The sequence below is a fragment of the Nyctibius grandis genome, chromosome 11 (assembly GCF_013368605.1).
Source record: "Nyctibius grandis isolate bNycGra1 chromosome 11, bNycGra1.pri, whole genome shotgun sequence".
Classification (NCBI taxonomy): Eukaryota; Metazoa; Chordata; class Aves; order Nyctibiiformes; family Nyctibiidae; genus Nyctibius; species Nyctibius grandis.
The window spans coordinates 15,918,624-15,944,124 of NC_090668.1; the positions used below are offsets into that span (position 1 = coordinate 15,918,624).

The 25,501-nt window shown below is 34.5% G+C and overlaps 1 protein-coding gene across 4 annotated transcripts in view; it reads left to right on the forward strand.

Moving 5' to 3' along the window:
- Positions 1-1,493: 1,493 nt before the first annotated feature.
- The window catches only part of FGF7 (fibroblast growth factor 7), a 30,524-nt gene continuing 6,516 nt past the window's right edge, over positions 1,494-25,501 (forward strand). The window contains exons 1-2 of one of the 4 annotated variants that reach the window (XM_068410583.1): positions 1,494-1,690; positions 2,556-2,794. In XM_068410583.1, coding sequence (XP_068266684.1) covers positions 1,626-1,690; positions 2,556-2,794 — 304 coding nt within the window. In that variant the 5' untranslated portion in view covers positions 1,494-1,625. Of the gene's footprint in view, positions 1,691-2,209; positions 2,795-25,501 lie in introns of all 4 variants that reach the window. The other 3 variants (XM_068410586.1, XM_068410584.1, XM_068410585.1) reach the window with 3 other exon arrangements.

The following is a 25,501-nucleotide window of genomic DNA, read 5'->3' on the forward strand; positions in this document are numbered from 1 at the left end:
ATTATGGGGAACAGCCCAATATGCTGAAATGGAAATAATGACAAGAAAAGTTGACTAACTTTGGACTTCAAGTGAAAATGGTTAAAAAAAGAACGCAAAGTGAGTGACAAATGGGATTATTTCAAGTGAGGGCTGAGAAGGAAGCTGAGGATTTTAAGGAAGGAAATTACTCATTCTCTGTGTTCTGTATAGGAAAGGCTGAGTAACACAAGGTTGCCTGGTGTCATACACCTTTATGCTCATTTTGGATCACTCCAGTGAAAAACCCCAGTTTACTTCTGTCCCCCTCACCACAAGGTGGCACATATGTACTCCCTATGCTTTTTAACTGCCTCTACAGTTTACTTCATTTCTAAGTGTTACCCATTTTTACAGAGAGGAAGGAGTGAGGGTGGGATAAAAGCAGGGAATGATAAACTGCATTCTATCATCAAGTACAAACAACTAAAGGTAAGTAAACTACTCTTAATATGTGGATTAATTCCAAACTTTCCTTGTTACTATTATTTACTAAAGGGTATGAGGTATATTCACATCAACAGTGTGGAAATTAAAGAGGATAAGGAGCTACTGAAAACTTAACTTTAGTATGTTTTACAAATACATTCACCAGAAACTCAACAGAGTTTAAGGGTGAAATGGAACGTGGACTTCGGATAGCAGACTGGTGCCAAAGATGGAAATAAGCATACAGAAGCGGAAAGCCAGGCATATCTACCCATTATTTTGATTCTCTGTATTTTAAGACTGCTGGTCACCCATTGGTTGGTATGCAGTACAAGGGGTTTTCTTGCATTGCTGCCACTTTTCATTCTCATGTTGTGAGTTTCAAGAACTTATAACTAAGTGCACTAAGGAAGGCTGTTCCCTAGTAGTAATATTTCCTTCAAGCTGATAAAGGTTGTGTTTGAATGCCAGACTTTGAAATACCCAAATACATTCTCATTTTCACCTAGTGGCTGAGCAAATAAAAATCTCAGTGATCTCCTCTGCAGTTGTTCCTCTTTTCAAGTCCATGATATAAATATACTGCATGATTTATAATGGCCACAGCACACCCTTCTCCACAATACATAAAGGACCCACGTTTGATATATCCATCAGAAAGGCACTAAGCAGACTATGAATCCACCAAACTGCAGAAGAGATTTGAAAACAAACTGAGATAAGTGTGCGAGTACAAAAGAGAGAAGGAGGAATTTTTTTTAAGGACAAAAAAATACTGACCTAAATCAAAGCACAGAAACCCTAGCTAGCATGCGAAGCAATTCTACCCATACACCACAGAATATATGTTTTTAGAAAGTAGTTTCTTGGAGATTTAAAGCATAAACTATGTACATAGCTCCCTCTGATGACCATTGGACACGATACAATGCAAGTCTCCTTTTATTTTTGTTCGTGCATTCAACTGACAGCTGACTGGTTAAATTCTAATTGCTTCCAAGTGAGGTCAGCAAAGGTATTTATCGAAAAGGACCGAACAACAGGCTCAACACACACATGCACGCGCACGCATAAGCACATACACACCATCTCTCCAGCGTGTTGATTTATGGAAACAATTATAATTCTGGTGGAGTCTTTCTGAGCTGAGAAAGTTTGTAGCTACAGTAGAGTGTCTCATGTTGCAAAAAGCGGACAACAGAAATGGAATACTTGGGTATCCAGCTCTTAACAACAGGAACAAGTAAGTTATCTGTCCTTTACACGAACATTCAACAGTTTCTAACAGCTAATAACTTTTATCTTCATTTGTATATGCTAGATGCTAAAAAAGCCTTAAGAAAACTATTTCTATTAATAAACTGAAATGGGTAGGAATAAAAATACAGGGCTAAGACTATGAGGTCTGTTTTTAAATTTGAACTAGAGAAAAGTTATCTGATAGATTGTGCTAACAGTGAATATATAGGTATGAAGTAATCAGCAGAATTTAACCATGCATGAAAAAGTAGTTCACTTGAATCAATAAGAGATTTTTGGAAGGGCTTAAAACTGAAGACAGAACTATGTTTACAATCAGTTTAAATGTCTGTTTATGTAAAAAGCTGAGTGATAGATATCTATTGTATATATATTCGCATATTTTTAAAAATCAGCTTAGCATGTCATACATTTATGTATAGTACTTTTCAGTAGCATAATGTATCCTTGCACATTTGTAATAACTGAGCATAAAGACTTATACATGCACCTTTTCTCACAGATCTTTTACTTTCAGTGCAAGCAGCAAATTCAAGTAGTACAGAAGGTCACGACAACAAAGGTTTTTATAACTTGTGTCTTTAAAGGATATTCTGACTGAAGAGATATTTAAGAAGCTCTTCTATTTCACCATTAACTATTAAGGAATAACGATCAGAATTCTAGAAGAGGGAACAATCTCATTTAAATGACTCTGTAACTCGTAAAGACAGAAGGCAGGTCGGTGACCTAAGAGCAACAGCCTACTTGAGATTTAATTTTCATTATGTTGTTCATGAACACCCAGAACACTGCACTATAATGCACAAATGGATACTGACATGGATCCTGCCAATTTTGCTCTACAGATCATACTTTTACATTATCTTTCTAATGGGCACTATATCTTTAGCTTGCAATGACATGACTCCAGAGCAAATGGCTACAAATGTGAACTGTTCCAGCCCTGAGCGACATACCAGAAGCTATGATTATATGGAAGGGGGGGATGTAAGAGTGAGAAGACTTTTCTGTCGAACTCAGTGGTATATGAGGATTGATAAGCGAGGCAAAGTAAAGGGGACAAGAGAAGCAAACAACAACTACAGTAAGTAATATTTTTGCTTTTCCTATTTCTAAGTCTTTAGAAATTTACACACCATTGTTTCCTATTCCTTGATTTATAGTAATTTCAAAACAATTTTGTATAGTGTACTGACCATTGTATAAGACAAGTTTTTCAGTTAATCCTACAGCAGGACATTTGTTATTGATTTTAAAATGCGTCATTTTAATACTACATTGTAGATCTGCTAATGTATTAGTTACAGCTGGTAACTATTAGCAAACAGAGAGCCTATTTTAACAAGTGAATTAAGGTTGTAAGTATGAAAATGTATAACCACAATCTCTGCTCATAAAATACTTCTGAAACATTAAACCACATTTATATAGTCCACAAACTACCTAAAAGTTCGGTGTGTTTGAGTTAACAATTAAAACATATGCAATACTAGAAAGTTCAATGGAAAGAATTATGTAAACTCTCTTGCAAAATCTTTTAGATACTTCTCCAAGCCAGGAACAAAATCTATTATAGTTTCTGCAGTTCATTATTACAATGATCATGATGCTGAAAAAATATTCTCTCCACTTTCTTCCAAAAACATGACTCATCTAGAGAGAATGGACACAGAGTATTTTGCAAAGCTGTACCACATACAATTTTTGAACTGGCAAAAGAATTGTTGTACTAATCTGTATTTTTCACACAAATACCTATATATCTTCCATTTACACTTAAAGGCATCATTTTACAGTCACTATTTTTGCCACTTTGGCATTCATGTTATTACAAATATATTGTTTATTTAGAGAAATATGACATCTACTTGAAAAGACATTACTTTATTAAGATACAACAGGAAAACGCATAGGATTATATCACCTATTTCAAAACAAAATTATAAAGAAAAGGGGCCAGAGACATGCTAGTCTAGTGCTTATAGTCAACTGAACAGACATATATATTTCCAAGGATGTTATTAAATACAGTTTTAATGTAGGTTGTACATATTATTGTGCTTTTTATAACAACAGCAGCAAAAGAAATTAATAAATCAAACTTCAAGAATTGTTAGTGGGATTCAGCTTTCAACTGAAGTTGACAGCTTATTTTCTGTGAGAACAGCACTTTTGCATGCTAAGCGCGTGGCTAGTGGGCTTCATAATTTATTTCTTTACTTCATGACTACATTAAGTGCTTGGCAACTTGCGTGGTTAAAACTTCATTGACTAATGTTACTGTTTCTTTTAAAATTTGTTTCCATATGTCTCCTTTCTTCTTACGCTATTACGTAGTGAACAACCATATTCCTCTGAAAGACAACACATGGCCAGCAGCCAAATAAATTATTTGGTCCATATTCAAGATGACTCCCATTGAGTTTCAGGAGGACATTGCTACAATAGAGATCCATAGGGCTAGTTTCAAAGTAAAATGTTGCTCCCATAAAAAATCACTGGTAAAATCTGTTACTTTCTGTTGAAATAGTTTCTTCCAAATTTTTGCAATAAATGAATATCCACTGTACCCAATTTTTTCTGTTATTATTTACAAACACCTTAAAGAGATTATGATAGCATACAGAGCTGAATAATTATATAAATTTGCTTTTTTTAGTTCCACGCTGCTTAAGTAAAAACTTTGTTAGTAATTTAGCATTATTTCAAATTCAAGTGAAGGCTCTCAATTCTCTGCAAGATCCCATGCTGCTGAAGCACACTAATGACACTCCAAAATGTTCTGTAGTCAAACCATTAGAGAATATCAGATAATCTTGTGCTAAATGCAATCCATTTTCTTGTAGTTTTCTGAACACTTTATGAATATTTAGTGATGGTAACTATTACAAAAAGGCAACCTCGAGTTGTTAAATCCTTACATTTATATTAGAGTGAAAAAATTTTTGAATTCTTTTTCTAGTAAATGCAATGAGTATCAGGAGGAAAAACAATCAATACTTGAATGGTTCATCTGGTAACTTATACGTGCTATGATGAACTATCTCCACTAAATTTAACTAAAGTATGTGGGAAGTTTCCCACCATCTTAAGTCTCTTGCTGTAATTTATCTGTTGTATACTAGGAAATAATATCCAAATGCTTTGGTCTGACAAGTAGAATAGGGAAATATAGACAAAGAGGACTGGGAAAAATGTGAATGCTGACAACCTGGATTTTCTGAGAAACTAAAAAAATCAGTATTGTGAAAAACTTTTTTGTCATACCCTCTATTCAACAGAATATGTAAGAAGCCTTTTTGAAGATGTGCTTATGGCTCTATACTAAAATACCCATAAGGAAAATAATATCATATGAGAGGAAAAAAGCAAAACAAAACCCCAAAAAACCCCACCTGGACTAATACACTTTCCCTAAGCAAAATTTTTAACATTGAAAGACTAAACAGGCTATTTTTATCCAGGGTCTCTGAAAAGCATCATTTTAAAGTCGTACCCATTACAAAGAAGTATTAATCTGGGTGTTCAAATATTCTTATTCTGTGATTTCCGGTTCTGAAAGTTAGTAAAAGGTAAATCAGAGCTGTTTCTCAGGATGGAATCTCAGAACTGTTGCAGTCAAATTAATCAATAGGTATGAAAAGTGTTGCTCTGAAAAGCATCATCTTATTTTATCCTAATTTTCCAGTCACATAATAAATAAAAGGAATCCTTTTCCCTTTTGAATCACTAACATGTGCTACTAAAATGAAAACAAGAAAAAATTCCTATTTTTAACTATCATAACTTGGCTTTACAAAGGAAGCTGCATTGACAGTTTCGCAGACAGAGTCAACTACTTGTTTTCAGCCCACGAACTGTGAAGCATGAATAATGTGAAGAGCAATCTTCACATAAAGAAACATCTGTAGAATGAGAAATTCATCATAACTTTGGCAAGTGCCAAAATGCACAGAGCTTCTCTCATCAGTCGAGACTATAAGTGTAAGAGTGCCAAGATGGTGAGGAATTAGGGTCTTTGTATTTCAAACTCCTCTAGTAAGTTACAGAATAAAATATATATACACATCCTATGAAAGTAACAGCAAAAATAATGAACGCATTAAAGTTTCCCAAGATTTTAATTCAAAAGCCACTGTATTAAATGTACATGGATTGAAATTCCGTGACAAAATCAAATACCAAATCCTCACTCACCAATTGTAATTAATCTGTATTTATCATTCACTTGTTTCAAAACACATTAGAGGTTAACTGTTTAGTCCAAGAAATAATGTGTGTACTGTTTCAGTGAAAGCAAGTTGTTGAGTCCTGCTTACAACAGTGATGACCTTGTTAGGTACCTGAAGAATGTTATTCTGTGCACATTTTGGGAAGCAGTAGAGCCTTCCGGTGGACATAAAGGCGATAACTCAAGAGTGAACTAAGCAAATCAGAGGACAGTGATCTCCACTAAGCAGAGGAAATCACTTTGCACCTGACAGCTTTGCTTTCATTCTGAAAACTAAAAGGCAAAGTGAGAACCAAGAGTCACATACTTAAAAAGTAAAGCCAGAATTAGGAAGCAGCCAAGAGATGAGGTCACCCAGAAAAATCTGTCATCATTTGTAAAATATTTTCTCTTTGACAATCACTTATTATACCTTGTCCAAGCCTAAACTATATGCTTTTTATTAAAAAATTTTGTATCTTGTTCATGCAAAATAATCTCAGTGGGCACACAAAACAGACTTTTTGAATTCATGATTGTAAAAAGCAAGAGTGACTGAACAAATCTTGGCGATAATATGGCAATTTGTTAACTTGTTATCTTTGATAGAAAATAAATCTCCCCTTATTACTGCTTACTCCTCCTTTCATTTCAGTTTGTTTACAAATTTTGCCAGATTTTATTTGATTTTGTTCAGCAAAAAAGGCAGCAAAAATCAGAGTTTATTTTGAGTCTATCCAAGAGGATTTACAACTACAACTGGATGATGCTTTAGGACTTTCCACGCTCTGTTGCCTTTGGAATCTCATTTTAAAGACTTCAAAGGCTCCCTTAGTTGCTAGAAAAGCCTTCCCGGAACCTGAATCCTGAGATGTCAGATCCTATCATATTCCATGTGTGCTCTAAACCCAGAAAGTGCCTATTTCCTCTTCTTTTCAGTGGATAAAGCCAACCAAAAACAGTAAAAAAAAAAAACAAACCCCAAACAACCCACAAAAAAAAACCCAAACCAAAACCCAGAAAACACTTTCTAGTGAGATCTTGGCACAAAATGGCTGAAACCTTGATTAAAATTTTTATCTTGGAAAACTACTTCTATTTTGATCAAAATCCAACAAGTCCTAGTTTTCAGCAATATTAAATGAACTCCAACTCAGTTTTGTCCTAACCTAAAGCCTAACTGATGACAAAATACACTTTATATGCATCTTAGTGGTTAAATACTCAAACTTGCTTAGAAATCAAAATTATTTCCAATAGCATTTATATATGCTTCTTAGGGTAAAACAAATGTTGGACTATGTATGCTGTGCCACTATATAAATTTTATTTCTGTTGCTTAAATACATATTACATAGAGGACAAAGAAGATTCAGTATCTGAAAATCAGATATTTCAAGGCAGGTATTGATACAGCAGATTCAGTTAAGGGTTATGTGTGTTCCAACCAAACAGAAAGTCTGTCTTTGCACCTGCATTCTTGATTTTTCAAGAGGTTGTTAGTTCAGCCAATACATTGGCGTCAGGAGAAGACAAACCTTTGCCTTATGTGAAAGTGCTTTTGTTTCACATTAGCACTCTGCTAATCTTTTCAATTATAACAGAAAGAGATTTAATTCAAATGGCAATATATGTGCATCCTCTCAAAACTTAGCCTACAGTGCCAAGGATGACTTTCTCTCCTATGGTGATTAATCAGATCTAAATATAACAGATTCCCCTGCTCCCTCTCTAGCTCTTTGTCTAGCACTGGTGGTAGATACCACCGCTCAAGTTTCAAATAGCAGAAGAGAATCATTGCCTATACCTTATCACAAATCCCAGCTTTTCACCATCAACTGCTGATGAAGACGGGTTTTAGCAAATATGCAGATAACAGAAGCAGCTGATTTATGCCTGTCTTACAGCTTCTAATGACTTTTTCTATAAGAGTACCCTTTGGGAGAAGAGGAGAAGAAAGGAGGGAGCAAAGTCCAGATCAGTGCTCAACTGACACAGTATGACAGGGGTGCCACAAAAAATAATTAAAACAGTTCATCACTTCTGAGTTTACCTCCTGAACCTTCATCACCTTGTCTATTCAATGGTATTTGCCAGCTGAAAAATATGTGTAAATTCAGAACAGTAGCAGTTTATACTCACTTCTAACTCTAACACAAAATGATTGCATAAGCTGTGTGAGGGGAGAATCAAACTTCTGGGCTGAGGCACAGGCAGCAGTTTCACAAGCTAACATACACCTACAGGGCTATGTCTGCCTGTGTGTGCTTCAAAACTGGGGTATGAGCTAAAATCAGTAAAAGCGGTGAAAAACATCTGAGCTGAATCTATACACATTGTGCTTAAACTGATTCATTTGACCTTGATACACCTTTGTAATTCAGCTGTGACTTGGCAGTTTTTCTGAATCTCAATATTGAGATTTATCAGAAATGAGAAATGTTACATTTTTATGGAACCACCAATAAGGTTTAGCAGCTGACTGGAGAAGCAGTTACAGGATAAATTAAAAAAGATAAATTGCAGACCCTTTCCTCCCCCCATAGTTTTTTTTCCCCATTGTTTACAACTTCTGAATGTACAAAAAATTCGGTATTGTATCATTAAGCATATTATTGCTCCATCCTGAAGAAAATGTGCTGAAGCGGCCCTGACCTGAGACTCAAGAGACTTGAGGCTAATCCACACTTTTAAGCAATTTGCTTACAGACTTTGGGAAAATTCTTCAAACCCTTTGTGCCTCTATGAAAAAGAATTATTCACCTCTGTGTAAAAAGCTTTAAAAATTACTAGAAAAGAATTGTCTGTTAATGTTATAGATATTAAATACTTTTATTATAGCATATTAATTGACTACTAGGATATTAACTAAAATAATTGAAGTCAGTAGCTAGACAGAAAAACCCAGAGCTCAGATGAATCTTAAGGAAGTAATTTTCCATACAGGGAAATAGAATTTGGTAGAAAATTCCTTATACAGTCAGGCTTGCAAAACAAAACCAAAATCCAGATATCTCACTTCACAGCTTCCATCTTTCTGTATTGTTGGAGTATCTGAAAGTGATATTTTAGATTTCTAGGATCCTGGAGTACAGAACAAAGCTGGTTTTCCCCTCTATCTTCCTTAAAGCTCAGGAAGACCAAGATATCTTAAAGCATATAATTATACAGTTCCACACTACAAGATGTATCAACTAGTGGTATATTTTGGAACACTTTCCTCATCAAAACAGAATAAGTTTAGGCAAACGAAGGCTGTTACTCTTCTTGGGTGGCACACTGCTTTCATTGCACAATTGACTGTCTATGACTATATTTAGCAACTGTATTTCAGTTGTCTTTTTTGACCTTTGACTTTATTTTTAATTCTGGATATGAGCTGACGGAAAGGTCAAGTTAGCCTTCTGATGTATGTAATTTAGAAACATTATTAAGAAAATGTTAACAGTGAAAATTCCTATGGCAATAACATAATAGAAGTTAACAATCATATCACTGAATTGTCACACTTTAAAACTTTCATAACACATGACATCATTTATACAAATGGAAAAAATTCTTTGTAACAATTGGTGCTGAAAAGTTGGAAGTGGATATTCACAGATGTGGCCCACAACTTCATGAAAACACACCAAAAAAGCAATGAAAATACCAATGCAATCAATACACTCTCTTGACTATTATTTAGCCTTTGAAACAAAGAACAAAATGAGGATTAAATTGTAACGGAATTTCTTTTACAGTATTCACATACTGCCTATGACATGAATCTAGTACCTGCACAGTTTATCAACAGAATACTACAATATTCTAAACAGGTTGAATCAGACAGGTAAATCCTAGTTAACATCAGCAAAGCTATATCAATTTATTCCAACTAAGCATTTGCTCTTTTAAAATTATAGTGGGAATCTGACAATTCAAAAACAGGATGAAATTATTAAAAAGTCTAGATATTCTGTTAAAAACACTGACATTTTCCTTCAGTGCAGTCTTTCAAAATTAGAGCACAGCCAGAACATTGATAGATCAATGCAAAACTATAAACGAAAACACAGAAAACATGACCATTTCATAGCATTTATAACCACAGTAACTTCAATAGGGAGTTAAAACACCACTCATCTCCATCACTTCTATCAAAACACTTTTTGAATACCCCCATTACTTGTGGGTTTTTGGAAAGAGTTTCCTAGCATTAGTACTTCAACCTTTAATAGCATACATGCCTTTCCTTACTTCCATTTTTGGTAAGCTGGCTTGCTTTCTTTTAAACATGTTAAGAGACACTGGGAGGTGCTATAGACTATAAAAAGAAGCTTATTGGACTTGGCAATTTTGATACCTTGGAATTTTGGTATTTGTCTAACTACAAGATAATGTATTTCAAAACAGAAAAAAACCCACCTGCTAACAAGAAGCATATTTTCATTAATAGCCTGTGCTAATTTTATAAGGCTTATTTATGACCTTCAAATGTCAAGTGGGATTTGATATTTCAATCATAAGTAACAGTTTACAGCAAAAAAAAAGTGTAGATAACTTAATGATTGTTAAGAACAGAAATTATTATAGATGAACATACATATTATCTAAAGCTGAAGATATAGGGGGAAAAAAAAAAAAATCACAATCAATATCAAATTTTGAAAAGATTGCATGTGAATCTGTGCTGAAGTCCCAGAGCTGCTCAGGTGAACAGGTGCCATAGTTCTGTGGGCTGTTTGTATACACAGCTGTAAGCAATGTAGTGGCAAATGTGAAGTTTTAGATGCTTGTCAGGTGTGTGGAAATGCTCACTACAAGAGCTTTCTGGCTTCTTGCATAACATATGCACAACATTGCACTATGATGATAGATTTGCCCTTTGAGTAGTCTACATGAACTCTAAGGGTGGTAATGTTTAGGCTCTCTAGCTAGCCAGAAAGCAGATGGATTTGGGAGAAAATGCAGATCTAAGTCAAGGGAAGAAGGCAGTGGGGAATAGACTGATTCCATCCAGTGCTTGTGTAGCTTCTGCAGCAAAGACCTTGTGAAAACAGGAGTTCTACACCCTGAAACTCTGGGAGTAAAATAGAAAGGAGAACTGAATCCTAGAGAGTGCAGCCAGTACTGGTATAATTGGAAAGTGCAGCCGTCACCAGCAAAATCAACTTCAATTCTACCATGTTAATTTTTTTCCTTTGGAATAGCATATGCAGCTTAGGGACTGCTCATAATATGCAAGATTATACAAAGAAATCCAAGCAGTTCTTGAGTAGCACTCAAGAGATTGGTGAGATTTTACAAGGATTTAGGGAACTAGCTACATCAGTCCAGCACATAATGATTCAAATAACAAGACTTGCTTGTTAGGGCCACCTTGCAACAAGAGACAGGTTTACACCATGGGAAAAGCCAGTACAAGATCTTCCTCAGCAGCCTTTAATGTTTGCTCATGTGAGGAAACTGCACCTGAGAAGCCTTGAAGTCATCACAGCCTTATCACTTCCCAATGCTACAGCAAAAAATTGTAATACTACCTTTACATAAGGACCAATACAAAATACCTGTGCCCAACGCGAGATTCATCTCAATTGAATTCCCCACCCAGCACTGTTGCTTGTATTAGTTTAGCCCCATCTTACCAATACCATGCTATAACGTATTACAAAAAGAAATCTCTGCCATGTACAAATACATCTCTGACCACATATGAACTGCAAGCATGACAAATACTCAGACAGTACTCTGCCTGTAAATGTTGTTACTAATCAAAAACTAAATTGGATGCAACTTCAAGAGGCTATTTTCAAACTAACTGGTGACAAAAAGCCATTCTTCCAATTAAAGTAAGCTCTTTTTTTTTTTACGGGAACCTTTTACATTTTTTACTAAGCATGGAGATCCTGCTCAGTATTTCCAACAAAGACTGAAAACCAAAACCAAATAAAAAGGTACATAATTTCCAGGGCAAGCAAGTTCTGCTTTAGAGCACTCTAAAACACTATCCAAGTCAGAAAAAAGAAAGAAACTTTCTTATACCTTATGTCCAAATTATGATTCCAAAAAGACCATTCATCCACTCAGGAAACAAATACTACCACCTACCTCATCAGGTAAGAGACAACATAAGAAATGAGAAGAAAATGTGGAGAGCTTCTTCCCTGTAAGGAATCTTCTCACTGCTGGCCAGCTACAAAGGAACTAGTTATGCTCTCCTTCCTCCCACTTACTAATGTAATCAACTACACAGGTGTGTTGAGCCTCTTCTCTTTTACACCCTGCCAGCCCTACAGTACTGGTACTATGTTTTAGAGCGCTGAGCATTCTGCCAAGCATCTGTTTCAGCAGTCAGGAAGGAAGTTTTCTTACTGACATTTTGAAAGACAAACAGGCTGGCATGTTTTCCTACCTTACTAACAGTGTAACCGCCATGTATTTGGGTGAATAGGTATTGGAGTTTGTAGTTAATACTTATTAGTTCAAAGGAAACCAAATGTTACATGAATTTTGAAAGCAGCCTTAGGAGAGGCTGCTCAAAAAGTAAATGTCAAGAATCCTAGGCCACTTAACACTTGTACCTTTAAATACCTCTTAAGCTGAGCAATGAAAATAATGCAGCTATTAATAAAACCATTCTTTTAAATTATTATATACCAAGTTCAATCAGAATGTTCAAATTAGCAAACTGGTGCTCAGGCTACTTGATTATAAATACCAAATGAAAATTACTTAATATGCCTTCATTTCTGACTATACCTTTGTGTGACTTTGGAAATTCAGTCTATATTACTGAACATAACTGTCATGCAACAAAATTAAAGGAGAAAAAAAAAAGATTACCACATCTTTCTAGGAAACTATTACCACATCTTTCAAGGAATTCATGCTCTGTTAACTTTTTTAGCTAAGCAATCCAGTGTTTTGAATTTGAATTAATCTATTTTAATCATATTATTCTAGGACACATTCAGAATGATTTAATGAGAATTTCTGAAATGGCACTTTCATCCAGAAGGAACACCGGAAGTAAAACCAGTCTATACAAAAATCATAAAACTATCATTAGACCAAACCAGACCAAAAGAATTTCTCAGGTGATTTATAACATATGAAGCATAAACCCCCTAATTTAGTAAGGTGGTGAACAGCCTAGCTCTGATCCAACCAGATTATTCAAGAGAATGTGGTGAGTTACAATGGCTATATCATTTAAGCAGAAAATGATCTACTGATAGAAGATATATTTATCATAACTAATGTGAGAAATTATTGGAGAAATTATTCAAAATTGTTTAATATTTGGAATGCAATAAATACATATCTTAGCCAAAGTAAGACTAAATACTAATCCCACTTTTTCTTCTTATATAACAAAACATTTCATAAACACAAGTAGGTATTCTGTACACTGTCCTTTTCAGATAGGATCTGCAGACATCCCAGAGACATTTTTCTGAAAGTGCTGACAAGTACTCAAGGGACATTTCAAGTTACATATAAAAAAACAATACTTGAAGCCTAAACCTCATAGCATATATATGGTACTTACATTTCTAAATCACTTCAGATGATATTTGCAGAAGTGGGCAAGTGGCCACTGTTATGCAACCGTGTGAGACAAAATAGATAATTGAATCCATATTTCCAGACTTTCTCCTAATCACTTGCAAGTGATCCTCTATCTTATTGTACCAATAAGATACACAATTGTTTTTCCTGCTAGCTCTAGATTAAAATGTATGACTGCCATTACAAAAATCTTTTTTCCCCTTTCTCCCTCTTTGCATTAGCTGTTCACTTTTTTCTGTCTGTGACACCATGTTGTTTGGGGTACCCTCATCCATACATGACAAAATTTAACATACAGTAGTTTTGTACAAATTGCACATGAAAGTGATGATGCTTATTTGCCCAGACAATTAACTATGTGAGTTCCAAAACTAGAATGTAGGTGATCACCCCTTTGTAGTTGATGCAGGAAAATGCAGGATAATTCTGCCTGTATACAGCACTGTAAATATTGAAGATTTTGGATCACAACTTACTATATTGTCTTCTCATTCATACTTCAACAATGCAGTTATGGAAACTTTCAGTTGAACTCAGCTTAGCAAAGTAGAATTGCTAGTTATAGCTCCCATTTCACAAGTTTACTCTTTTCCAGCTCCAGACCCATCACAGTGGGATGGTTCCTTTCTTTGTTTTCCTCTTAACAGCTCTCTGGCAGCTGCATCCCAATCTAGCCTCTGTTAGTGGATCCCTAAAGAATTATATATGCATCATCTATTGTAATCACATGTGCTGCAATTTACCTCACAGGTGGTATTGTACAAAAAGGTCTGATTTGACCCCTGTCAGACTGTACCATATTTATTTCATTAACATAGATTTCTACAAGAAAAAAATTTCCTTCTCTGTGTGCATGGTATTTGATTGAAATACGTTCCTAACAGCACAGAGATGTAATCAACATGAGAAAGTAATTGTTGAGAAGTACAGCATTAGCTCTCTTTTCAACATACAGTCAAAATACGGCTGTTCTATTCATACTGACTTACTGATGATATATAGAGAAGTATCACTAATAGTCTAAATAGTTGCTGTTGAAAGTAAAAAAATATTGCACAGCTGTGCAGGAGTTAAGTTACTGACTAGTGGAAAAGCTATCTAACCCTGTGATTCATTAGGAAAAGTTTGCTCAAGAGTTGAAAGACCCATATTAGGAAAGAGAGAAATATATGCCATTTGTAAAAGTCTGGCTCTACTGAAATCAGTAAGAGTTTTGTTACTGATGCTTATCTATTTAAAAATATGCCAAATAACAACTATTGCCTCTGCCAATCCATGTGCTTTTACTTTAAGATTTGGTTTCATAACACTGGTAATACAGACTGGGCATAAAGAAAAATGAAATTCCTGTTCCACCATTAATTTCTTCCTGACTTCCAAGTCAGAATGATTTATCTGTATCTTACCAACATCCATCTAGGAGTAATGTTGCTATCTCCATTTATTCTACTCAAGATATGGGCTTAAGAGCAAAATACACTAGAATATACCCAATTTAGGATATTCAACTTGAATAATAGTTAGCTATTACTTTTCAAATATATGTGCAAATTTATATTTCTGTATGAAAGATATAAATGGAGGCTTATTCTAAGTCTTTTGGAGCTATATTAAAACCACAGATCCACATATGTATACTGAGTAGAAACTGATTGCATTATTTATATTGAATATATATTTAAGAGTAGAAATACAACATATTTTTGTAAAATTCTTTCTACCGTTTCTAACATTTGCATTCACATATGAATCAAGAATACATCGATAGCCATGGAGGAATTAAGGTGGCACAAAAAGACCAAGTTAAGAACAGCAGAAGCACTTTGTTTCATTTTGTGTGGTAAAAAACAATCATCATCTTCACAGTCAACTTTGGTACTTTTTCTCCAGCTCCTTGTTGCAATACAGTTGTAGTCACAAATATTTTATGAAAAGAAAGAAAAGGTTTCTTCACCCCTTTAAGTGCTTGGAATAGCCATAGTTGTTTCAGTCACAGCAAAAAGCATAGCAAATTATTTACCAAGAACAGGTTTTTTTGTATATATTTTAGAACGTACCACTATGGGTACAGCCAAGCTCTGTGCTGGTGTAACTCCATGGTCTTCAAGGCAGTTCTAAAATTTCCTGCTGAGCTCAATGTTAGAGCAACTTTTCTTTTACTTTTATGTTACAAACTCTAGGAGAGAACAGTACCATAAAGAGTAGAAATGATCATAAATACAATGCAGAATCAAAAAAGAGCTGCAAACCGAGTCTGCCAATCACAAAATCATACAAGCTTAATGCAAATCCTCCACAAAATAAAAATACAAGTGCTGCAAACCCTTTATTTTTACATATAGCTTCTGCTACCCAGCAATAGTCTAATATTAAAAAAAACACTAATCTTCAGCTGAGTCCTCTAGCCCTATAAACCTATGGAAAAAACCTCTACCATGTTACTCTGCTTCCTTACAGAGAACATTTTACTCTTCCCTGCTTGAAGAACATCCTTGTTTAAGCCCATTAGCTGAAATGCATGTTTTCAGACATCTACAAATCATAGACCAGCTGTTTTCCAGATTTTAAAAGGGTCCATATATTCTGCTACAGGTTGCTTATGCATTACTTCTATGGAGCTCATCAAAACTTCATGACATCAATACATATAAAGGCAAAATAAGAATTATGTGAATTGTAGCAGAGAAACGGAAAAGTGAAGCATTCCCAAAGGCCCCTGCCTGAAGCTGTTACCAAATGCTCGAGTGGTATGAAAACTTCCATTTGTCCCACGATCAAAAGTATATCTTTATGCTTATGCCAGTGCACTGCACTGTAGTCTATCAAACAGGTTGTTCGATGATTGTCAGAGATGGAAATTTGGTATTCTGCCAATATAATAATATGGCTGCCAGGATGGATCTGAATTTAAGATATTAAATACTTTAACAGACTGGTCACAGATAACTTTATTAGAAACAGTCACCATATAGTGATACAGTAGTACCTGCGTGCTCTGAGAGCCAAGATAACTACTGCAGTTTACAGGCACATGAGAGCTCACATCCTTCCTCCTGCAGTTCAGGGCCACAAGAAACTTTCCTCAGTTGGTAAAGAAAGTGAAGTAGTTTCTATCACATTTGAAATACTTTCCTCTTGTTAATTGACTGTTATAGCATACCGATTTTATGAACGTTTGATTTTTTTTTAATTCAATTTAATTGTTTTAGGGCAATTTCCATCGAAATGTTTAAAGAATCTTTTTAAGAGACTTGATCTTCTAAGTCTCTAACGCCTAGGTTTTTAAGAATGTTTCAGTAACTAGAGGTGGAGTTAAGCAGCATTAGATAGATATGAAAATCCTCCTTTTAAACTATCCTGTAGGTGAAGTTATTGGTGATAATGCAAAGGAACAGTGCATAACAACCCAAGGCAGCTTTCTAACTTCATAGTTTCCCTTTTATATGTCCCCTTTATATATCTTTAGCTGATATAAACAATAATAATTTAATTGAAATAAACATAACTGCACTGATTCACACACGGGGATATAAAAATTAGAACAAAAGCAATGGGAAACTGGGTTGTGTACAAACCAGTAACAAATAATAAAAATGTGTTAATGTTAATGAAAAAGTTTAAAGAAACTTTTCAGATAATTTGACTAATCCTATGCTCTGTTAACTGTTCAGTATTATTACCTTTATTCCAGGGCTTTTTACATTTTAGCTATGACCAATAACTTCTCTTCGGAAGATAACATCGTATTACTCTATCACAAAACACTGGAATGTGTGCAGCCCTTAGTTCTAGAGTCCTTCTTTCTACTTTTAGGATACAACTAACTTTCACTAAAAAGCTAGGACACACTTTTTATGTAACAGTTGAGAAGAGAAAGGCTGTGGACTGTAGAAGGTATTTACATGACACTAGATGCAGTAGTTTTCTCACTGACTTCCTGACAGTATGCACATGGGCAAAACTAAGTGTGTGCACGAATATTTGTATCATTAAACTCAAAATTGTTAACACCTGATTTCCTCCACATCCTAGCATTTGAAGTCAAAACTGAAAAAAACCCCCTGATTTTCAAACTGGATAATTCAGCTGAATTTAAAAAGGCAGATTAAAAATCACACAAATAAATACAAAATAAAAGACAAATTGGGCTGCAGCTCCCAAAGTATTTTTTTTCTGGTAACAGCACTTGGTCCTGAATCAGAGGAACAATTTTCTCCACTGCTGGTGATGCTGCTCTTTTTCCCAGTTTTGATATGGAATTGTGAGGCTAGAAAACAACTAAAGATTAACTGGATGACACGAACACATTTATAAATATCTGATCATGTAAACAAAGAGAGAGGTTTCAAAGTGCTGCCAGTGTGTAATGGCAAATATTCTACTGATTTCCCTAAAGTCAGGCTTTAATCTTAGACAACATTTTTAGACTGGTAAAAACAGTGTGTAACTAGAAGTAAATTAATGGCATGAGGCAAAATTAAGACAAGGAATGATTAAGCTATTAAAAAAAAAAAGATTGTTGGATAATTGACATGCATTTTGATCCATATACTGAGCAAGACAGGAGAAACATCAGACACAAAAATTCTACTATATTTATCAGAATTGGATTAAATTATTAGATTGGTTTTGATTTTGAGGGTTTTTTAATTTTCTTCTTCTATTAGTTTATATTTCAGTGTTTGGTCTAATATAGATTTTGAAAGTTCAACTAAATCTAAATTATTTGTCGGCAGCAAACCAGAACAATTTGAGAGACCATATCGTATAAATATATATCCAGTAGTGTTTTGAAGGCAGAGAGAGTGAGCCAGATGGTTTCTATCAATTCCCACTCTGTGGTGCAGCAAGGGGTTAGTATGATATTCTTAGCAGCTTCTTGCATTTTGTACCTTGAAAGGAATTACATACTGCCTGGTTGTGTTCTTGTAGACACGGTAATTGATATATTTAGATCCCTGGCTTCAGCTGTTCCTGCACCAAGTAGCAGATCTGACTTGGAAATCAAACTAAAACCTATTCAGTTGGGTAGTGCTTGCCCTACATTTTACATAGCTGCTTAGAGTGGGAAAAGAGGTCTAGCTCTCGTAATAGGGATTGCAGTGTGTATAAATGAAATGCTCTTTTAACTGTGTGAAATAAAATTTTACTTTCCAAAATTTCAAACCATTTAAAACCATTTGCTCCTATGCCAGAGGCCTCTAAGTATACGTTCAAGATCTGGAATCATGCAGCCACCTTCTCTCTTATGCGTCTACTTTGTGAATTTTACTTATTTTAAATAATTCCATTATTAGCTACATCTGGGAACATTTTCACTATTAAAAATGCATTTTACTTTATATTTAAACTGATAATACAGTTTCCAGCACTGAGAATGTCATTATGATCATTCTATGAGCATTTAATAATAGCTTTTAGTAATATTTGTCAACAATGTATAATTCTAAGTTATCCTGAAAGAACAGGAAGGTAGTTATTAGATTCAGTTTGTCCCCAGAATACAGCTCTGCCATTCCTTCTGTCAAGCCTGTTTCAGGGACCAGAAAAGCTGCCACAGGAATGGTTGGAGACAGTACAATATGCAGAACAAAATAGCTAAACCTTGAGGGTGAGGGAATGCTTCGTATGAAAAAGGACATGTTCTGTCTTAGATGTATTTTTGCCCCCTTTCACTGAATAAGTCCAGCACACAGTACCATGTTATATTTATGCCATCTTTGCAACTGCTTGCAGCCAGCTTACACAGGTGGTAAGCGATAATGGCACGTGAAATGCACCTGGAACTGAAGTTCTTCAGAACAGAATTCAGATAATGAACCATTCAATTTCTTATACACAGGAAAGGTATAAATATGCACTCCCATTTTCCTTAGAAAAACAGAAGAAAAAGTCTTCCATAGAAGAAGACATGATTAATTTTATGTTAACTACGATTACTAATTCTACCCAGGAAAGGGGGAAGGAAATTTAATCATTTAATAATGATGCTGGGGCAAGACACCAGCCCTTTACTAAATGAAAACACAAAATAGCATAGGAACAAATATCAAAGAAGAAATTAATATATTTAAAGACTTGTGCATTATGGAAGAGTTTGGAGAGACAGGAGGCTCTGGTCCTATATGGAATTTTCCAAGTTTCAGATAATCAAAATAGCTGTAGGCACTGAAACTCTATATTTGTGAAGTTTTGCATCACTAAATGGATGTATCTCTTTTTGCTGTGAAAAGGTTAATTAGCAGTGTTTTACATTTACTTTTGCTATTTTAAAGCTAGATTCTAAAAGTCTGCAAAGATTTAAAAGATCATTTATTCTAGTGAAATTGGCACAAAACATTTGAATACTAGAAACATCCTTCATCTGAGCTGTAGGGAAAGTATTTGTTGTACAAGTTTAGCTCTAAATTATTAAATCATTAATTTTCTTACTGCTTGGAAACAATTCTATTTTGTAAACTGTCATTCCACCCTTTTCTTCCATTTTTAATATCAGTAAATTATTAGTGCTGTAATAAGAGAGTACTTTTTCATACTGGGGATTAAGACTTGGATTTTACATGACACTATTAATTCTAAAAAATAATATTATTTTTCATTATAACCTTATGTTTAGCTCCAAGGCAATTTTTATTGGAGGGAAATGTAGTTTCCTGCAAAAAATGAGAAATGACTATGTGCTGTATAAGAGGCTGATCAAGAAAATATTTATATGAAATGCACAGTGGAGATCAGCAAAGTAAAGGGTTCTAATAAATTTATGAGAAATTCACAAGTGAATGACTGCTTGAGGCAGCGTGTTATTCAGTTGATACTATACAGTGCTATACAGACCTCTAAATTGAAAAGTTCCATAGTTTTACAATCTACTTCAGTGAAAAATGTCACACCCTTTTTGTTTTGAAGATCAAATCAAAAGAAATATTGGAAAGACAGTGGTCCAAAGTGCTAATGTTCCAAAGAGAAATACACAGAAGGAGAGAAGGCAGTTTAGAGTCAGAATATCCTAGATCAATTCTTATTACGCTACCATTTATAATGAAGAATGAAACATTTGATTTATAAACGTGTCTAACTCACCAACATTAGCAGAGAGTTAATATAAAACTGAGGCCAAGCAGGTTGTACAATACGGAAAAATACTCAGAAATTCTAAGCTATTTCTCTTCAGCAATAATTCTTTGCAATATGGTCACTGAAATCCTCAGTACAGTAATTAGTGGAGGTAAGCTTTACTGACTGTTGTAAACTGATCAGCACTGCTTTACATTTATTCACTTTGAAAAGTAACTAGAAAAGGTATTACGGCTTTTAATATTTCCCACTGCAGATCAAATGTGGTACATTTGTAAGTAAAAAGGAAGCTGTATTTCCTAAACACCAATCTGGAAGTTCAAACCAGACTCTTCTTTTCATGCTGTGGTACCAGTAATACATATTCAGAAGGCCGGATTATACCTTTGATGATGCATGTGAAACTGTGTCAATACTTTGAACAATGCAGAGCGAAAGTGGAACTGAGCTTATCCTTCCTTTTCTGTCATAAAGGTAAACACCCACAAATTCAAGTACACATTCAAAGAACAGGTCTTGGAAGTAAAATAACAGCATTTCTAAACAGTCATTTTATTTCCCTGTTGTATATTCTCTCTTCTGTTTGGTTCTCATCTTGCAATTTTTATACTGTCTTCACAGAGTTATTAAGTTAGCAGTTTCTTTCAGAAACCTTGACGTGGCTCAAATTCCATAACTAACTTATCTGTCAACAGTTGAATACCATCAGGAGAATGGTTTATTTTAAAGTTGTTCTATCTAGCAATGCATGTATTAGTCAGTTTGTAGGATTGGCAAACAGTGGAGAAATGTATGGATAATGTAACGTCAAGTAAGGAATCTTTAAAATTATCAGTAAATGGAAAACCACCAAAGTACAAAAAATACTTTGATGGACTTCTGTTTAGCAATTACTTGACTTTTTTTAATACAGTACGCCTACTGTTTCTATGCCCAATGAATTGCAAAAAGTTAATTAAACATCAGCCAGTTATGCTTAATCAAACATGTTCTGCACATGGACTAAATCTTATAAGCAAATTCTGCTACTTCAGGATGCTTGAACAACATACTGCATCAAGTCCTCAAGGAATATCTCTCTATCATTAATAATGGTTCCTCAGACAACTACAATTTTTCCTGCTTGGAAATTACACACGGGACAAAACCAGGAGTCTTGAGTGCTTTGAATATTTGTCCATGATATCCAGATGTCTGGCAACTCACTGAAGCAGTAGCTTCAACTGTTCTACTGAAAATCCCTGACAGATCCATTGTTTATGTACAGATCATTTTTACAGTCATATTCATCTCCAGAGTGCTTCGGATAGTCTGAACATGCACAGCAAATGCATGCATGGATACAGCACAAAGCCTCTATATAAAAGCTTTTTTAGCCTTTCATATTGGTCCATGCCATAAATAACATATTTTATATGTGTTTATGCCATATATCCAAATTCTGAGTACCATAAGGAGAAACAAATATATGACAGTTAAAAAAACAAAGTAATAGTGAATGTATGTACCAGCTTGTTTTCTGTTACCATCATTAATTGTTTATTAAAATCATATTCATAAGCAGAAAATTCCTGGGGTGGAGACAATTTCATCTCTGCTTTGAAAACAATTATAACGGTTGGACTTAATAATCTTAAAGGTCTTTTCCAACCTAAATGATTCTATGATATACTTGTACAGCTACTTCTACTTACAAAGCTTATGAACATAAGTTCTATGAGGTACCGTCTGGGAAACTTTTTCACTCTCTTGCTAAGGAGAGTACAAAATACAAATGCAAATTCTACATTCTATCAATTGTAATTTAATAATGGGGAAGGGTAAAAAAATAATTAAATCGTATTACAATATCTCTTAAAATAATACCTTTATTTGCAGTAAATTTTTTACCATTAGATTTTATATTTGAGAGAGAATGAACACACAAATTGCTCTACCTAAAAATGAACTTTAAGATGCATCCATTTAAAAATATTAATAAGAATCAAAATAACTTAAGCACAAACAAATACTTCACAATATATACACTATTTTTTAAAAAGAGATAGAAAGGGGTAATGTTTCCTGAAACCAATGACTTAAAAAACTATCCAGTGAAAGTACACATTTACTTTAAGAAAACAAATACTGATAGACTCCTCTGGAAAAACATTTCAAGTGTAATAAGCCAGCTAATGAATGTATTTACTGTGCTGGCTCACTGAATGCACACACCCACTAATAACACCATGAAAGTTTTCCAAAATACTATATGATTGACCATCGTGATTGGTACTTTCTTGCTTTAAGAGGCACAAACATTAACTTATTAAATCCCAGAACAAAAGAACAAATTGCGTTAAATACCATTAAACACTGTCTTGTAAGCAATGACAAGAGCATTTTTCTTGGCCTTGAATAATCTGCAAAGGTCACTTGAATCCATAAATATGTGCTCCAAATTTAATTAATTAGAAACACAAGTTAGTGAAATTCAGAAGTTTCTTTTTGTTTTGATTTATTATCCTTCCAAGTCTTTTCTGCCCCCTCTTTCCCTATTTGAGATTCCACATACTTTATCTTAAGACAATTCTGCCTAGGAAAGGGTGTTTCACAAACACATTCCTCAGAAGTGCTTAACTGTCAACATCCCTTACCCCTAAAAATCAGCAACAGGCTGTTTTTTTCAACTTCAGCACACAGAGAGGTCACAAGAAATAAAGTGCAGTAAATATCACCCAAAATTTGGTATTGTAAAGCATTTATAATATTTTTAAAATTAGCATTAGATATATTATCTGTTATATATTTTTTAAAAGGAAATAATTAGAATGTAAAATAATAATTAGCTTCTGGACATCTGCTTTTGTTTTTCTTTCCCTAGAAAACATACTTTTCCTTTTCTTCTTCCCTTCTTTCTAGCATTTAGAAGACTACAGAAGTTTTCTTAGCAGTTTCCATCTTACCCTTAAACATTTTCTCATAACATATGTACCTGACAGAACAGAAAAATACTGGGATGAAATTGTTGCTGGCCTTGATGAAAAATGTAATGGATGCCAAAATTTCTTTGAATTAATGTCTACAGAGACTCTGATACTAACAAATCGAGGAGCAGTGACATTATGAGATAGATATTGAGGCAATATCAGCGACATGTGAAATCTTTGGAAAAAGAGCCAGCTGATGAGGGACTGAACACAATGTGTACTTTAAAACCTCTTCTGAAATCTTCCTGAACAATCTTATCACCTGACATATTGGGGCGGTTCCCTAGCATGTGAAAAGGTATCTAGCTCAATGGTTCTGCTCTCTCTTCTCTTCCAAAGACCCACTGGACAGGTTGTTACCACCTGCTGGATCTTCAGTAATGTGATGCACTTAATGGTTTCCTTACAGCTCTCAGAAGCTCTCAGAATTGCAATTGCTCTCTCAGCCTCTTGGCTGCAACATGATTAAAGACAAAATGCCCCGGTTCTGCTAAATCACAAGGCTCTCACTACTCTGGAATAGATAGGATATTGTTATTTGAGAAATATTATGGGCAAATACAAAGAAACTTGGCAGCTATGGCTGCATACAGTTAGAAATTAGCTTAATATAATCTGTAATCAGATTGTGTAGCAATAAAAGTAAAGATCTGTTAAAATAAATAAAATGTTACAGTATTATTGTGTTGTAAAAGCAAAAAAAAGTTTAACAAATAAAAAGAAGATGAAAATGTTAATGTGAAAATATTAATTAAATCAGAAAAAGATACTTAATATCAGATGATTAAAAACAAAATTATCAAATACCACTCGCCAGGAAAGAATTATCTCACATGAGAATGCTCAATTTTGTAACAATGATGTAGCTAAATGCCAATTTTTCTACACAAATTTCCAGCCCGAGGTACTGTCCTGCCTTCCAGGACAGGGTCATGGAATAAGTCCAGCCATAAAAGTGTCTACTTGTAAAGTACTGAGCAACTGTCATTCTAGACCAGAATGCCAGGAAACTCACCTCGTTTATTATGTAAATTGTCTCCAAAAACCAATATATATATTTCACCCACTAAAACTATTGTGTCAGCCTAAAGGGTTGTTTCATTTCTTTGGGTTTTTTTCTACTGCATTTGATATCAACTGTCTGTTATTTAATTTGCACCAAGTGGTTAAAAAGATTGCTGCCAGCATCTGTAGTCATCTTCTTCTAAAAGAGAAACTATAGCCCATCTCAGCTGACTGTCTTTTACGTACACCAGATAGAATTTCCGCCCTGTAGGAAAATTCATTCACTACAGGAATTTTAAGGTACATTTGATACACTGACCATGTAACCATATAAAATTGTTTGGAATTTCATGCTGATTTTATAGAAATTACAGTTGTTTTCAATTCTGTATGCCCATTTTCAGGGTTTTTTTTTCTCTTTCTGGCTTTAATCTGATTTCTTTCCCAGTTACTTTGTGGTATATTCAAGTCTTCTCTTAAACCTCTTCTGAACTTTTATGTGGATGCTTTAGATAAAGTAACTGAAAAATATAGTTTACATTTTCATTTTTAAACCAAGGATATTAAAGACCTTGTGGAAGTTTGTCCTTCTGAACTTATCATCATCAGCATCTTATCAATTTAAGCATGCCTTTAAAGTAATTTTGAAGTTGTTAGAGTACTAAAAGAGTATTTAAATGAAACAATCTACGTATAAGATTTTATTCTTTCCCATCCTATCTTGCTGACTTTTTCCTTTTCATGAATAGAGATTGAAAGATTAAAACTTGTTACTTCAAAAGGAAGCACATAAGAATGGACTTGCTAAGATAAGACAAAGAATTAGACTGAGAAGAGGTTTTCCTTAGTAGAATTTCTGACTGTAGATTTTAGTTCTTTTATCATTTCTCTGCAGTATCTGGTGCTACATAAACTAACACTTAGAAACTGGCACAGACAAATCTCACATGTATGCCTGTTCAGCATTTTTCTCTATTTC